The sequence below is a fragment of the Globicephala melas genome, chromosome 7, assembly GCF_963455315.2.
Source record: "Globicephala melas chromosome 7, mGloMel1.2, whole genome shotgun sequence".
Lineage (NCBI taxonomy): Eukaryota > Metazoa > Chordata > Mammalia > Artiodactyla > Delphinidae > Globicephala > Globicephala melas.
Genome location: NC_083320.1, coordinates 46,329,839 through 46,348,074, shown reverse-complemented (window position 1 = coordinate 46,348,074; position 18,236 = coordinate 46,329,839). Strand labels below are relative to the sequence as shown.

Below are 18,236 nucleotides of genomic sequence, written 5' to 3'. Positions count from 1 at the left end.
TAAAAATGATACTCTATAGAGAAGAAGAATCTTTGAAAGTTTTTGAATTAAGGAGTATCATGAGTTCTGCTCTTTAACTGAAGTCAACATTGAGGCAAAGATGGCTCTATTTTTGATAAAATGCCACAGCAGTGACACGAGTGCTTGTGTTTACTGAGAGTGAAGAGAATTAATGAATATGAGGAGAGGTCTAATAAAAAATACTCTTTTCAAATCATTTATACATATTATGTGTAGTTTATTTCTTGTAATTTATCACTCTTCTGTGTTGAAAATTATGAACACATAAAATTTGTCAACATGGTCTTATTTTAAAATGCCTGTCTTGGGCTTACCCTGTGCCTATAGAGTGCCAACTATTGTTTAAGGAAAAACTGCTTATCCATGCAATTATAAAACACCCATGCCCTTTTTTAGTAACAGAATTTAGATAACTCAGCTACCATCATGGGAAAAAAAATAAAATGTTTTCCTTAACTGGGTTGTTTTGCCCTTTTCTGCTGAACACACTTATATCCAGGTCCATTGGTTAAGACATATATACATAAACAAAATTTCATATTTTTCAAATTATGACCAAAAGACTAGGAGGGTTTGCTTACAGAGCAAGTCAGAAATATTTGTAAAGAGTAAATTGGAATGCAGGAAAACAAACATTGAAGAAGGCTTTCAAAAATAGCAATTCATTATAGAAGTAAGAGCTGAAAGATATGAACTGAGGAACATAAAACAAACAGCATTTATATAATAACTGTTGATATTTATAGGATTCACATGTGAAAAGATTGAAAATACGTAAAATAAAATGCCAACTAGTTAGTTGAAAAACCAGTTTAATTTTCCTTGTGTTCATTTAAACTTCTTCTCTTCTCTATGATAGTCTGTATTTCTGTTCCTCTGAGAATTCCCTCTTTTCTAATGACTCTGCTCCCACCTCAATCTGGCTTGAAAGTTAAAGACTTAAAAATGAGCTGCTGGATGTAGAGAATGGACTTGAGGACACGGGGAGGGGGAAGGGTAAGCTGGGATGAAGTGAGAGAGTAGCATTGACATATATACACTACCAAATGTAAAATAGATAGCATATATGTACATGTATAGCTGATTCACTTTGTTATATAGCAGAAACTAACACACCATTGTAAAGCAATTACACTCCAATAAAGATGTTAAAAAAAAAATGAGCTGCTGGTATCTATTCTCTTCTAAAGATGTAATTATTGTGACTACAGTCACCAAAAAAATGGTTTCTTATTCTCTTACTATGTGATAAAAGAATATACCATATTTCCATCTTTTAGACCCAAACAATGCCATATTATGGGCAAAATTTTGAAATGATAGAGTGAAATTCTATGGTAAATGAATTTTTGAATACCAAAACCAAACAAATACTTAAGAGGACACATGAAATCATTTCAATAGACACATGAAGCTTATTTTGAGTGTTATACAAAATTATCCAAGTAGTATGGTCAACATAGATAATCTACCATATATGACTCAAACCATATACTTCTGCATTAGGAACCCTGATATCCTGTTTAGCTGTCTATATCGTTGTAACATACTGAACCATTGCCAAATCATTTCAGTTTGTGTTGTGTAAAATAAGTCGTACTCTCTACAATACTAGACTATAGTTTTGGTTTCTTCGAATTTTTCCTCCAGGAAAAAATGCCATCTGACATGTTTTTTCTCAATGTCTAGTGGTAAAAATGGTTCAGATTTTTCTAGTGATGAGTATTGTTTTCTTTTAAACATATTCATTAATATGTCTAAGTACATTAAGCCAAATAAAATCAACTTGAAAACGAAAACCAAAATATGTACTTGGTAAACACACTGGTTTGCTTAAATGAAATACTAAAATACTTTGCTATTTTTTCAAATGTTAATCTGCAACCAATTTAACCTATCCTAAATTCTTTAATGTGATTATTTATTCAAAATATTTTAAAAATTGTTTTATAGGCTTATAGAATGTTTTACAAAAATCTCTGTCTGATTTCTTTAAATGTTATCCTAGCATAACCATAGAATAGAAAATGTGGTTTGTGGGTCTGGATTGTTTCCGTTTCATATTCTCTATGTATAATTATTTTAGAACACTATTTCAATATGCAATTTTGACAAGCGGAGTAATAGAGGCAGTTGGCATAAGTGTGGCAGCAAAACCATTACATTCCATGTGTAATGTAACCATGCCTTTCAATTCTCTTTTTGTGCCACCTACTGAAAGTGTGACTTTGGACAAGTTATTTAAAAACTCTAATCCTCAGTTTCAGTTTCCTTTTCTGTAATATAGGGATAACAATAGTACTTCATAGGATTGGCTGGAAGGTTAAATGAGTTAAATCATGTCTAGTGCTAAGCGTAATATCTAACCTATAGTGAACATTCCAAGTTAACTATTATTTTTAACATAGTTTTCATGCGGTTAATTTTAATCAAATTCTCTAATGGTTTTCTCTCACAAATAATAAAATAGCATCAAGTTTCGTGTCAGTAATATAAAACTGCCCATGTTTTAAGTAACGCAATGATACATTGTCATCTTTTTGTTACAAAACACAAGAATTCAGCATCAGAAAGAGAATTTCCATGTGATGAAGGGCAATAGATCAAGCAACCTAAATTATCTTCCCAAGGAGTTGTCTGCAAATTTCCACTTTCCTTGTCATGCTGATGCCAGCTATTATGCTGCTCCATATTCAAAGTTCTGCCACAGTATAGACAAAATACTTGCCTTTGATTCCCATTTGGTTTTGACATGAGGTCGAAATTTCCAAATTACTTTCCTCAGTACTAAATCCTGAGCAAAACTAGTCATGGAAGGAGGAAATACAAGCAATAAAAGAATAGCCCACTCTACAGTGTACTACTTCCTTATGCTAGTTTATCTAATTTAATTTCCAAATGCTCAGCTTTTTCCACAAGAAAACACAAATCATGTATCCGAAAGGAAAGCCTGTGCCAATAGGAACACTGCCAAAAACAACAGGCAGAAAGCAATAAATGTATTAAAAGAATAAGCAGTATGGCTATCTTTTGTCTACTGGCAATGGAACTTTGAGTTGATGGAATCACCTGGTTATGTGACACAAAGTAGACATAACCTCTAGCATTAGCTCTCTTTTGGAGGCTGCTCGTGATCCATTCAGCCGGATTAGAAAGAGTCCAAGAGTGTTTCAACCAAGGTGCTCAGTCAAGTCCTGCTAGAGAGGAAATGGTTGCCCTTCCTCTATCATGCTCTCTCCTCCACTGCCCATGCCTTTCAAAGTTGCTCATTTAATATTACATATAAATACAGGCTGCATAAGGAAGAGACCTGCTCATTTTATGTGGCCAAATGGTTTGCTCTCATGTGTGAATTGCCCCAGTGCAAGTGTGCTTCTTGGTCTCCTAATGGGCAGAAAACTAGAGAAGAAATAGTCTGGCTTTCTGAATGCCTGTGATTCTTATGCTCTAAAAAAAAGAAAAAAAAGAAAAAAAAATCCCAAAAAGCAAAACCGAAAAACAACCCTTTTAGAGATAAAATTCATAATAATAGCATACACCATGATATTGAGGCTTTACAATATCCCAGGTGCAGATATAAGTATTCCACATTCATTATCTCATTTAACAACCCCTTGAAATATCATTATCCTTTAATAAAATTGAGGTAAGCTGCTCCAGGTCACAATCCTATTAAGTGATCTTTTGAATTTGAACATTTAAGTTTTTAATAAAGTATCAATAATAAGGCTTTTGTCTCCTTTAATATTCATTTAGTCACTTATAACTATTTTTGATGCATAATAATATATTGTTCACTGTTTCTAGATACTGGGGAAACAGTTATGAACAACACAGAGCAAGATCCTGATCTCATGTTACTCATGGGACGGTGGAGGGTAAATAGACACATATATTACATAAAGTAATTCTACATAGTGTTATATGCTTTTTAGAAGTTAAAATAGAATTAGGAGATAGGCGAAAACTGTGGCAAGAGTGAGGGGAATACTCCAGATAGAACTGAAACAGGAGAAGATAGGGAAGGAAAGCATTTCAAGCAGAGAGAGCATCCTGTGTCGAACATTTTTTTTTAAAGTTAAAGCTTAAGGTTTTTGAGGGGCAAGAAGGACAGACAATGTGAATAAAGCATAAGGCAAAACTCTACACTGTTTTTTTTCCATACTAAATGAGGAAAATTAAATTCAAAGAACATAACTTACTAAATGACTTTTTGATTCTGCAGCTCTTACTCTTATGTTACATCTTAATGTTCCATCAGCAAATGTTAGCAATGTAATATCCAGTCATTCTTGGGTTTTGTTTTTCCTAACTACTAAAAAGATGCTACAGTTGGGAGGGTTTACTTTGCTTTGCTTTCTCCTCATATATAGTCATATCAGTGGGTATGGTCTAGGAAAATAAACTATGTCTGCAAGAGTAGGAAACCAGATTGCAAAACATATTATGATTTGGGGAAGAAAGATGTTATATTATTTGTGTTATCTATTTCAAATTACAAAATTTTAATCCATTCTAATAACTGTATAGTTTTTACACCAAGCAGCGGATCATTAGCATTCTTAAAATAATTTGTCATTTTGTTCCCATGAAAATTCAGTTATGCTTAAATAGTACTTACATTTAAATATACGTTATAAATACACTTATAAAGAAGTTGCATATTTATTAGAAAAATCAACATAAATATGTAATCTTTAACATTTAGTTATAGTTTAAATAATAAATTTACTCTTTAAAATAAGTCCAAATTCTTTAATTCAGTTATATTTCCATACTTGGGACTCTTCTCCATAAACCAGTAATAGCAGTTACATTATAGAGGAACTGGATTTTGTTAGAGTAAACCCATTACTTCTTGCACCAGTTTGTCCTGATTTAAATCTGATACTCTAATGTGGAAATGCAATGCTTTTATTATATAATTACAGTGGACATATTTAAAAAGCTTTCCAGCCAAGACTCGCATTCCTGAATAGGTATGCTTTCAGCTCTCATCACGTTCATTTGAGAGGGAAGGATGTTTCAGCACATTGATTAAATTCATTAATTTGGAAGTAGACTCAGTGAGTATGCTCTAATAAAACATTATATGAAAAACTATAACTAACAATATCCAGTGTTAAGCTGAACGAAGTCTAGAATACATACAATAGAATAGAATGTATCTCAGAACTGTAGTGCACAACAGACTTACAATGAATGCACTCTTACAAGAGTGGAGAAAGCAAGGGTGGTCCTGGGTAGGCACTCAGAGGTATGTTATTCAAGGATCGCTACATGACTATTTCTGAACTCAGCCATTGTCAGACTTCTGACAGTGCAGATTTGCCAGGTTTTAAACAACTTATTTAAGTGATAGCTCTGATTTGCAAATACAGGGACATCAGAACATGATTTGTAGATAAGACTCTCTATTCTCTGTTTCAATGTAGGATTTCTTTAAATAGTTAGCTTTATTTGAAACCAGTTTAAAGATTGAATCATGAACAGTTTTCAGGAGAATAGTTATAGCTTAAAGAAGAAAGCCATACTTGTTCTAATTCAAGAGATATATGAAGAAACTGGAAATGAGAGAAAGGTTCACAATATTGAATGAATATTTTCAAATATGACTTTAAAAAAAGAAAGGTGAGAATTTGTGTCACTTGTCCTGAAAAGCAGAAATATAAGCATTAAAGGATCATTTTATTAAGTTGAGAAATAGATGTTTTGCTGAATTTTATTCAGGACTACCGAGAAATATCATCTTCTGTATAGTTGTAAATATGCAACTTGGCTTTAAAATTATTTAGAATCACTGTCTGAAATGTCAGCAAAATTAAGATGGTTTAAAAAAAAAGAACTACCTTCTTCCCCATGCAAGTTACGTGTGCTCTTTTATGTGCAAGAATATGGAGCCTTTTGTCTGGGTTGAAAGTAAGAGCAAGATTTGCTATGCTCTCAGATTTTAAACAGTAATTAAAATATAATTTATAATTAATTCTGGTAAAGCTTATTTATTTTTTTTATCTAAAGGGTTCTGCTTTGTTTTTCCAAGGATCATTATGAGTAAGAGTCATTGCCTCTTAGGGCTTGGCAAATCCCAAATTTCTGTCTCTCTCTCTTCCCCTCCCTTTCTGTTCCCTTTCTTTTTATTTCCCACTCTCTTTCCTTAATTGGCTCTAATATAAAACTGAAGTATATCTGGTAAATAGTGTTTCGTGTTCTCTGCTTCTAATTTAAAGCATGGATGAGTAGTAGACTTTTCTTTTCTCTCTCTAAATAAAAAATAACAAACAGTACCGTAAATCAACTTTTTGTATGGTCTTGGTTTTTATTAGGATGGATCAGTGACCCTCACTCAATTAACAAATGAAAAAAATAGTTGCCTCTACCCTAGACTAAGCAAGAATGACTGCAGTATGAGGAACTGGGTTCAGAAGCAGAAAGGAGATATTGATAGATTTTTGTACACACAATGATTTTATGTGAAACATCAGCTCTCCTAGGAATTGTTTCCAGGTTAGTTGGAAGAAAGCTAAGATTTCTATTGCTCATGACTATATGAACGTGCTTCATTAACCATTCAGTTAAGCATTTTCTGAGATGGCCTTGGTCTTCTTTGGATCTAGCTGCAGGGTATCCTATGTTATTTTACACAGTTGCTTCTACTGGCTAGAATTGTAAAGAGTCTTACTCTAATGTCTTTCTTTGTTGATGGAGACAGCCAAGGCCAGACAAACTCAAGGGACTTGTCCAAGGTCACAGATAAGTCATGGGAAAGTCTGTCCTAGAAATAAGTTTCCAAGTCAGTTCATGTCTTCATTCCTTAAAAATGTATTAAGTGCCTACTATGCACAAGGTTATGTGCTAAGCCCTGGAATGTGTAAAGGAACCAAGCAGTGATGATTCCTGCTCTCATGGAGCTAAATTTGTGCTGTTCTTTCCATTATTTCCTGTTTTAGTGGATAGTTGTTTTGGGTTGATAGTGGCTTTTCCTATTTTAGTAGATAGTTCTGGGAGTATATATTAAAAGTGCCTTAAAATCAAAGACTACAAATTCAAGTACTGAGTAAGCTATGTGATATCTTGTGGGCATTAAAAAAGTCTTATTATCTTTGACTAATTTACTTAACCTCAATTTTTTCCTGATATAATTATACTACTACTTTGTTTTATAAAATTTTTCATTCATTGTATACTTATTTTTCTTATAATGTGAACGTTATAACAATTTCTTTAAAAATGTGGTACACATAAAACTAGAAACTGTGTTCTTTAATTATGTTTTAAAAGAGCCCACTGTTAATTATGTTTTAAAAGCGCCCACTGTTAAAATGTGCCAGTCAGGGCTAAATATTTATATAAAATCTTTTAATGGACTAGTAAGAAAGAGCAAGAGTGACAACTATGCCAATAATAGTGTTTTCCAAACGAGACTCTCCACTTAACAATGCATATATATCATCTCAGCTATGATATAGATACTAATAGAATCTGCGTTTTAAAGATGTGAAATTGAGGATTAGAGAAATGAAAGAAGCTGCTCGATACTATGCAGCAAGTAGCTGACGAAGGTGGAATCTAAGAGAAGATGTGCCTGTTTAGAGAACATACTCTTAACTACTTACCTGTAGTGAAGGCTGTCTAACACATAAAAAAGTATTTAGAATGGTATACCCGGGCCTAACTTGGCCCAGGTTTCTCATAAAGCCTGAGAATGTATAATAAAAAAGAAAAATTAATTTGAAACTTTGCTTCTTTCTGGTCAAATTCTCCATTTTTAAAAGATAACTAAAGTCAAATAAAATTACTAAGCCAAACAGAAAGTACATAGATGGGGAGGAACCCTAGATAACTTAGTTAACTACTTAGAATATAAGTAAAATTAGGTGTTGAACTAGATAATCTCTTCAGTTTTCATGGCTTACAATTTCTATCTGTTGAAATTCTACCCTCTTTATTCAACACTCATTTCAGTGAGATTATCACCTCAAGAATCTTCCAATTCTATGAGTCAAAATGAGTCTTTCTTTCCTCTGTCTTCCCATAGCTCTTTGTAGCTCCACAGCAATTTTGGGGGCTTTTGTTGTTGTTTACTTTGTATTACTATTTATTTATTTTTTTTGCGGTACGCGGGCCTCTCACTGTTGTGGCCCCTCCCGTTGTGGAGCACAGGCTCCAGACGCGCAGGCTCAGCGGCCATGGCTCACGGGCCCAGCCGCTCCGCGGCATGTGGGATCTTCCCGGACCGGGTCACGAACCCGTGTCCCCTGCATTGGCAGGTGGACTCTCAACCACTGCGCCACCAGGGAAGCCCTGAGTTACTATTTATATAGGGATAATGTTAGATGACTAAGTAAGTGTAGTCTATGTGCCTACATGATTGATATTGTCTAAAGACAAAATTAGTACCTTTTACTGTATATTGAAAGTTTGCTACATGCCAGGTACTGTGTGTGTCTTCTCTGCCCAGTATTTTAAACGTTAGGACTCATTATAAAGAAACAGGCTAACTGAAAAACAGAAATCAGGATAAGTCCATACTATTAGTAAGTGGTGATGGCAAGATTTGCATATATCCCATGTTTTTAATTACTGTATTACACTATCCATTAAAATTAACTTGTACCTGAAATCAAGTATATATCTATCATGCTAACTCACCATTAAAGCTTTTTTATAGTTCACTATAGAAAATGAATAGTTAATTGTAGTTTCAGAATAAACTCTAAAAATAAACAATGCAACTAGTTAAAAACCTTAATTTTTCTTTTATGTAGAGGCCAAGAACCAATTTCCATATATTGGCAAGATATTTATTTGTTTTAATGAGGTTTTGCCTATGTAGCATGTCACAAATCTTTTTTCTAAAGCATTGAAATTTTTAGTAATTAACATATATATATATACGTTATATATATATATTGCATATAGTATTCTTGATTTTAAAAAAAGAAAACCTGTTTTTCTGAAAAAAATAAGGTCTATCAATATGTTGAACATGAAGATGATGTTTGGGGCAACATGAAATTTTTAGCGTCTCTTTTTAAAATGAGAAATGGGTCTACAGATTATATCTTTAAAGCTGAAGTACTTAGCATGTATATACACAATTTCAGTTTTTTAAAAAGTGTTTTTCTACAGAGAAAATAAATTAATTCTCAAGTTTAAAATTTTAACCCTTCAGTTTAAAATTACTTGTATTGGTTGAATAGCATTTGCTTTTTAAAATATAATATATGTAAATGCAGATATAAAAATATTGAACCAGATTTTCTTTCAATTCCTAATCAATAATAAATGTAGTTTACCTGTGTAGATTGCTTTCAGCCTGCAAAATACTTTCACAAATGCTAACTTTGCTGATATTGAAATTATATATTTTGTTTTAAAAAATTAACTCTTTCATTCTAATCTTCTTTCCTAAATTATAGACTTGGGCTTGAAAGTAGCATTACAGATCATTAGGTGCAGCTATGAACCCAGTATAGAAATCACCTATTTCAAAATTCCTGCTAGGTTGACACCTAATATCTGAAAATCTTGGGTGACAGAAAGGTCAGTTGGTCAACAGATGGTTCAGTCTATTTTGTTATTGTTTTTAACTGAGCCAACTATTTTTTCTCTCTGTTATTATACAAAATCTATTCCCATTTTAGTCTTTCAGATTATTGAAGTCATCTGCTGTTCCCTGTTTATTTTGTTGTTTGGCTTAACATTTTTGGTACCTTCACTCCCTGATCAGCAGATATTATTTTCTTTAATTTCTGCATTGTCCTGATAAGTCAGTTCTATGACATACTCTTTTCCTCTTACAAAGTCAGTCCATAGTAGACAGAATAGATGACTGGTCTAATTAGAGCTTTGAAACTGGATACTTTGCATTTATGTATAGTCTGGCTTGCAATATTGTTTTCCCTTGGCAGTCCCACTATTGCCTCATTAGTACACAGCAAGCATTTGCTCAGTTAAATCATGGCTTTTTCATAAAGAAACTGTTAATTTTACATTTGGTTTTATGGAGTTAGTTTAGAACTTTATTTATATCCTTAAATTTCAAACTTGATTGGAGCCATAGGACTTGGAATTCTAGGACACCCTTTGTCGTCTTTTTAAATACTGATTTTGGCATGCAATATAATTGCTATATTTAACTTTGTGTCCTTCAGAAATTTAATGTGTCTAAATATTTTGGCTTATTACATGCAAAATAAAAAGAGATCATTTAATCTGAAGGGTCTCAGCTGTATTAGTATTAAATCTGAAGAGATGGTGGGCTCCTAAATGGTAATTAAAAATTTATTCCACATTCAGCACAAACTAGTTGCAGTTTCAGAAGTACTACAATAAAAAAATCACAGATTTCACTGAGGAAATGATGCTAAGGTTTAGATCTGAAAGATGACTACATTTAACTAGACTAGAGGAGCAGGGAAGAGACTATACAGAATATTCAATTATAGGATACATTAATGACTTTGATTTTATATAAATTATAATAGGAAGTCTAAAATTTTTAAAGCAAGGGATGACAAAATCAGATCTATATTTAATATAAATCTTTGAAAATATTCTGGCTGCGATGTTTAGCATTGAATGAAGATGGTGAAAGTGGACTTACTGAGGCTAGATAAGACTAGGTTGGTGGTGGTGGCAGGAGAGATGAAACAAAATGGATAGATTGGAGGACTGTTAGGAGGTTTTATCCACAGAGTATGAGGAGAGAATGATAGGAAAACTGAGACGGTATCAAAGATTGCTCCTAAGTCTATGGCTTATGCAACTAGATTGCTGGTGGTGTTATTTGTAAAGATGGGTCGCTCTGGAAGAAAAACTGCTTTGGGTTAGGAGAAGGTAGATAGTATGAATTTGTTTTGAACATGTTGATTTTGAAATACTTCTGAGATGATATATCTCCAGAGCCATAAAAAGATAAATACCCTTTCACCAAGAAATCACAAGTCTGGGAATGTAGCCTAAAAAAATAGTGTAAAATATGGGGAAAGTTATGGCTGAAAATGTCCATTGCAGTGTATTTTATTAATAGGAAAAGTTGGAAGCAACGTTAATTTTCAAAAATACAAGAATGATTTAGTAAACTTTTGTCAACTTACTAAATGCAGTATTAGTTAGCCAATTAAATAGCCAATTAGCCAATTAAATGCTTGTTTTAAAAACTTCTTAGTGACAGGGAAAGAATTATATAATGCTAAGTTGTAAAAATAGTTAAAATAACTTGTACATTACAAATAAAACTGAGTAAATACAAATGAGTATGAAATAAAACTGGAAAAATAAATGAAATTGCCCAATAGTGTATTAGAATTATAGGTGTATATATTTCTTTATTTAAAAATTTATTTTAAAAAACTAAATTGTTTTCAATTTTTAAAAATATTGCAAATATAAGTGCAGTTCTCAAGACTAGTTTGTTTTTAATTAATGGTTGCATTCTTTTTCCTGAGGTTAGAAATATTAAAACATAACCTTTTCTCCAAGAAGCTTTTTAAGATAGTCTTAAATAACTCTTATGATTTCTATTGTATGCCTTTAGGGTAGAGGCTGATCTACTTTATACTTAGTCATGGTCATAAAAGTCTCCATGTTAGAAAAAGAATCTTAGCTGATATTAGTTACATTTAAATTAATCTTCTCTGTGTTTGTATGTGTGGTAATATGTAATTTTAATGAACTCAGAATCTGAGTTCTAGAGTACTGCATAGATTTTAGGGAATTACTTGTATCATTTAGTTCTAAGTTCCAAGAGAGTCATTTTTTCAAATTTAGATACATTCATTTTTAAATTGTAAAGATTTTGTTTTCAGCAATAAAGAAGAAAAAAGAACTATATCTTGCTTAAATTTATACTAAGTGAGATTTTGAAATTTTAATTTTATTTTGTGTTTTTAAATGTACTAAATAAAATATTAGCTGAGTTTTAGTGCCATATTTTACCAATAAGCTTGTTATCATCAGTAACATTATTTCACTTTGTCAATTAGCATAAATAATTTATCACTGTAGACCTGAGGACTTTATTTAAAAATTGTCACTTTGGGAAATGGTTTATTTTCCAGTTTTCAATCTATTAGACAGTGATAATGAAGTTTTTCGTACTCCAAAATATTCATTTCAAAAATCTTACATAACCTAAGAGTATATTCAAGAGTAAAGACATGAAGTTTTATTAAACTGTGTATAAGCAACTGATATTATGTAACTAATTATAAAGGCAGTGACCAAGAATTGACAGTTTGTTTTGAGCAAGAACATTTTGGCAATTTGTTACAAAATATAGTATAGTAAATTTTATTCTTTAAGAAATGTTTTCCATATTTTAGGATAAAGAGTCTCTTCAACTTATTTTGATGCATGTTTTAACACAATTTAGTAAAAAAAAAAAAAAAAGTCACATTTTAAAATGTACTCAAATGTTGAATTAGCTTTATTCAGAGTGGAATATTTTTAGTCGGTTTCTAATGGTGCCTCGATAATGTTATAAATCAAAAGTGCCATTTAAATTCCCCAAAGTAATAGTTAGGGAGTATGGGACCTACACGTACAGATTGCTATATTTAAAATGGATAACCAACAAGGACCTACTGTATAGCACAGGGAACTATGCTCAATGTTATGTGGCAGCCTGAATGGGAGGGGAGTTTGGGGGAGAATGGATACATGTATATGCATGGCTGAGTTGCTTTGCTGTGCATCTGAAACTGTCTCAACATTGTTAATTGGCTGTATCCAATATAAAACAAAAAGTTTTTTAAAAATTCCCCAAAGTTGAAGATTCTTAAGAAAGTGCAAGTTTCCAAAAACAGCAATTATGATGCAATCTCTAGATCCCATGATTTTGATCCCATGAAAAATAATCATTGGTTGGTTCGTATATTATTTCATGTACTTTGAATATTTGATGAACTGTGGGCTAAAAGCTGGTGCTCCAGTTACAAATGAGCCTAACATCTAGGTGTCTAATAATTTCTGGATTTGGATTATTTTGATGTGCAGCTACTACTTTAGTTGGTTCTGAAGCTGCTAATGTTCCAAGATAATTGTTGAAGAAGGAGAAGGAGGAGGGGCAGGGGGAGAGGGAGGAGGAGGGAAGAGGGAAGAAGAAGAGGAGGAAAGAGAGGAAGAGAGAGACAATGGCAGTGACACTGGTGATGAAGATACAATAAAATATAGCTCTATATATAGAGCTATATTTTATAATATAACTCTCTCTATATAACTCTCTCTTTACACTGAATTCTTTAATTACTGGTGATGATCAAAATCATGAAGACCATGTTAATGCATAAGATAATTATGCAGTTTTAGAATTTAGTTTCCTGTCAATTAAAAAAAATCACAGTTGATAGGTTGAATCAAGAAATTGGAGGAAGGCAGATAAATTGGGAATTTGGGATTAACATAACACTACTATATATATGAAATAGACAAACAGCAAGGTCCTACTGTATAGCACAAGGAACAATATTCAATATTTCATAATAACCTATAATGGACAAGAATCTGAAAAAGAATATATATATGTGTGTATATATATATATATATACACATAACTGAATCACTTTGCTTTATATCTAAAACACAGTAAATCAACTATATTTCAATTAAAAAAAAAGAAATTGGAGCTGACTCTCCCTCCACCCTAAAAAAGAATAAACTGCAAGTAAATTTCAAAATATAATTTTAAAACTATTTTAAATATGTCCCCCCAAACCAGAAAAATTAATCTAACCATAATATATTGAAATTATTATTTTTAATAATATATATGAAATGTCATTGCTATTTTTTGCACAAAATACCAGTTCTTATAATGTACCATGTATACTGATACTAAAATTGACCAAGAAGTTGAAAATTTAATTAGGAAGGCCTATAATATTTGGCAGTTTCCAAAGCAAATAAGGATAGGTTTACATATTCATTTTGGCTCCCTTTTTACTGCATGACTTCATTCTTATATGCATACTCATTTTGTAAAGTTAGGCTTCAGATATTTTATCAATCTCCTGATTCTCTACATTTTATAAAGTCAAGATAAAGTCAACATATTTCTAATTATTTTAAACATTCAATTTATTTTAAACATTATAAATCATCTATATTTCATAAATTTTATCAGCACATGGATAAACATGCACATGATACTGCATTCACCAAAGATAATCAGTAAGTTAAAAAAAAATTTTACATGTACTTACTTGAAATAAAAGAATATACCAAGTGAGATAAGCAGTGATGCAATAGATAATCCATGTCCAATTATAGTCAGATAAAACAAATTCAGTGCAGTCTGTAATTTGTATGGATAAAAAAAAAATTAAGGCTCATATCAATACTATAATTCTACATGTGTGTAAGCTCAAAATCAATAAAATAACTTATATTTTTAAAAACATGTGATCTGATAGCCTTACCATTTAGTTTGCAAGCCAATGAGTATTAGAATACATCTGGAATGAAGAATATCTATGAAAATTTATCAGGTGATATCAAAATTTATAAATTGCTCTTTTTATTTAAGAAATTAGGAGTCACATATTAAACATATGAAGAAATAAATTTCTTGATCTGCGTTGTATAATATATGAAAACCAACATTTATCATTTTGGAGGACATTGACAATTTTCACTCTATCAGTTTGTGCACCTTAAATCAATGATTTTTGTTTGTTTCTTTAGACTTAAATGCCAGATAAGGCTTTCTTTCCTAACTGGGTTTTTTTTTTTTCGTTTGACAAATTTGAGGCTCCAAAACAAGTCTCAGAACAGTAATTTAGAGGCGCCTCGGATCTGTACAAATAAATTTTTTATCTTGGTTTTGACTTTTTCTCTGATTTTTGTCTTTATTCTATTGTAACTTACCATTTTATTGTGTATTTTTATAATTCTCTTCAAACCCTTCTCTGAGTAAGCAAAGAATACATGATTTATAATTATGATAGCTGGCAGTTATCAAATGCTTACTATAGGCTTGTTAGTTTTCTAAATATTTTCCTTGTATTAAGTCAATTCTTATGAAAACCTTGTGGATGGGTTTAGTATCCTCACTTTACACAGGAGGGGACTGAGGCAGAGAGAGGTTACAGCTTGCCCAAGGTCACAGCTGGTAAGGAGCAGAAACAGGGAGTCAGAAATCAGAACTCAGCTTTAATCACTGTGACAAACTGCCTCAATATACACACACGTGCAAATATATGCAGGCACTTTGTATCGAAGCTTTATTGTTGAGACAAACTGTGAATAACCTTGACTTTAATGTATGATGTTAAAAGTGGGAATGCCAGTGAAGGTGACCTAATAGCCAGTCAGAATGAAAGCCTTCTGCTGAGGGAACTGCGTAAACCCCGCTGGGCTTATTTTGTTTATTTGAGCACAATTCCTGACCGTAATTATAGGAATTCCACCACAGATGAAAATTTTCTTTTTTCTTACATTTTTAAAGTATGTTTAATTTGGAAAATTCTGAACTCCAATACTGAGACACTGAATTACCTAGCAGGATTGCTTCCTCGGTGTAATGACCAAATCAATAATTATTTCTACAAAGATATTTTTGTTCATTGTTTTTATGAGGAAAAGGCTTTACAATGGAATGAACACTAGCTAAATTTTCTCCAATATTGTATCGGCAACTAACTTTTAAAATAGTGTAAATTAAATCTGAATTTATAATTATTACTTACCTTCACTTTCTCATGTGTGTTAACATTACATTGGGTATAATTTGTCCATGTTCTGTTGCTTGCTGGATGTCTAAACCAGTTTCCATCTTGATCACAGATTTTTGTAACTTTTTCTTTAAAATTAAAAAGGAAAAAAGGAAACTAATTTAGTTAACCTAGGGTTTATTAAATAGATGTCAAGGATATTTGTATATAAATTTCTGCTTTTACCTGAAGGATCAAAGTCCTGAAAGTAATCTGGGCAGTGCTGCATTGATTCTGTTCCGGCAGCAACATCATTCCAGCACAGCCATCCATCCCAGGTTCTGTTGCAATAAATGCCTTAAGGGGAGAGTAGAAATTAGGGCTTACTAACTCTCTCTAGTTATATAGAAAGACATAAATAATGGTAGACTCACACTGACATGGAGTAAAGACTGTCTACTGAAAATGAAGGCATCATATAAAATCTTTATAACAATTACTTGGATTATTCACAAAGTAATTATTAGAATAACTAATTGTTAAATTAAATTTAGAAATATCTAAAAAAATATGAAGTTTAGCTTTAATTCTAATTCTCAAAGGTAGCTATTTATTTAATAAATCACATGATCTTTGCTGGTTTTCTTAACCATAAAGTAGTGGTTAATTAGTGTCCCTATGCTTGAAATGCAAAAACTATGGGAAATTGAAAATATGTTTTATTTTAGAAACTGTATTCTTAGGGCAAGTTATAGTATTTTCTGAAGTGAACGGATGAACATTCCAATATTTCCTGTTTCACCACATTAACCCTGACACATACTTATTTAGGTCCCTCCACCAAATTCTAGCTCTTACTTTCCTTCCTTTTCTTTTCAAATGAAGTAGAGTGTTTAATCTCTCATTCTTTTCTTACCAACATTAAGAGAAAGAACCTCTTACATGAAAAAATGTAAAGTTTTTTAAAGACATAGAGAAATAAAATGACCAAAATGTTCCAAAGTTATAAGTCTGTAATCAAAGAGAGTAATTTTCCGCCTTGTTAGGTAAGCACACATAGATAGAAACTTGAATGTTGCATGAGATGTTTATTATTATTAACAGATTTGTACAGCAATCTCAGAATCAATCTAGGCTTCACAGAAATAGAAAAAGTTCTATTGGCCTGAAAATCTAAATAATTCTAGTTAAAAAAAAAAAGCCTCAGATAGTCTGTTTTCCCTCCTGAGATTTTCAAACTCATATAAATAGCTTGCATCCACATATTACTAAATAAAGTGCATTTTGTGGCCTATCAGAGAAAAATTTCCTGATACCATTTTAGAAAGCCTCACAAACAAGTCCTTATACTGCTCCAAAAGATTCCACAACACTGGCTGCATGATAGATTGCCAGGTCTAGAATTTTTCCAACTGTGTTGTATGGCATTTGAGTGAGACATGAGTAGGTATTCCATTAAAAAATTATGTAATCAAATAGATTTGGAGAACACAAAGTTAAAATAAACATTTCTTTATAACAAGATTTTCTAGAGTATTTAAAATTACAAAGTGTATTATGCCTCTCCAAGAGGAAGATTTATTTTGCAGTGATCTTGAACTTATTTTATCACAAAATTATTTTATTATAAAACCCTCATAAATATATTCCTATTGTTAAACAATTAGATTTGAAGCTAGCTTTCACACATATCTAGATGATTTGGAAGGTGTTAATTCAATAATTTTAAACTAATAACACTTAGTTGTTTTGTTTTTTTTTGCGGTACGCGGACCTCTCACTGTTGTGGCCTCTCCCGTTGTGGAGCACAGGCTCCGGACGCGCAGGCCCAGCGGCCATGGCTCACAGGCCTAGCCGCTCCGTGGCATGTGGGATCTTCCTGGACCGGGGCACAAACCCGTGTCCCCTGCATCGGCAGGCGGACTCTCAACCACTGCGCCACCAGAGAAGCCCAACACTTAGATTTTAATGGAATAAAGTGAGAAGCCAGATCAGTTAACAAAGAATTTGTATACAAATTTTAATTACTTGATAATTCAATCCCTATTGAGCTAATATCAGATAGTTTGTCATTGTCTGGCATATTTTAAAGACATGTTTTAACTGAATAAAAATATTTGGGCAGATATAGCTAACTACTTCTCCGAAGATGAACAAATTGTATTGTTCAGTTAGATTAAGGTTTCAAGAGTTGTCCAATGTGGAAAAATTGCTTTTTTTCTCTTTCTCACAAGCAAGTTCATTTTGACAGTTACAAATACTAATGATAACCTACTTTTAACATTTCATGTATATAACAAACATTGTATTTTATACTATCAAATATTTTCCCCCAAAGTTAAATTCTTTGTTTCCACTGATGGTTTAAAGATTTTAAAATATCTAAAGTCTTCACATTTTGCTTTGTTTCACTATGAGTGTTGCATTTTACATTTTGAACATAACTCTGCCTTTAGGGTTGCCAGGTAAAATACAGGACTTGTTTTTGCTTTTGCTAAATTTGGCAACTCTACTTGTCCTTGTCATAATTGAAGCATATATACGGCACTTAGTAGGCCCTCA

General features: G+C 32.2%; 1 protein-coding gene across 7 annotated transcripts in view; it reads right to left on the bottom strand.

Annotated features, from left to right (window-relative positions):
* CALCRL (calcitonin receptor like receptor) overlaps positions 1-18,236 on the bottom strand; it is a 105,319-nt gene that overhangs the window by 22,034 nt on the left and 65,049 nt on the right. For all 7 annotated transcript variants that reach the window (XM_070045941.1, XM_060302159.2, XM_060302163.2 and 4 more), the window contains 3 exons: positions 15,921-16,031; positions 15,711-15,823; positions 14,226-14,317 (listed from right to left, as the gene is read on the bottom strand). In XM_070045941.1, coding sequence (XP_069902042.1) covers positions 14,226-14,317; positions 15,711-15,823; positions 15,921-16,031 — 316 coding nt within the window. The remainder of the gene's footprint in view (positions 1-14,225; positions 14,318-15,710; positions 15,824-15,920; positions 16,032-18,236) is intronic.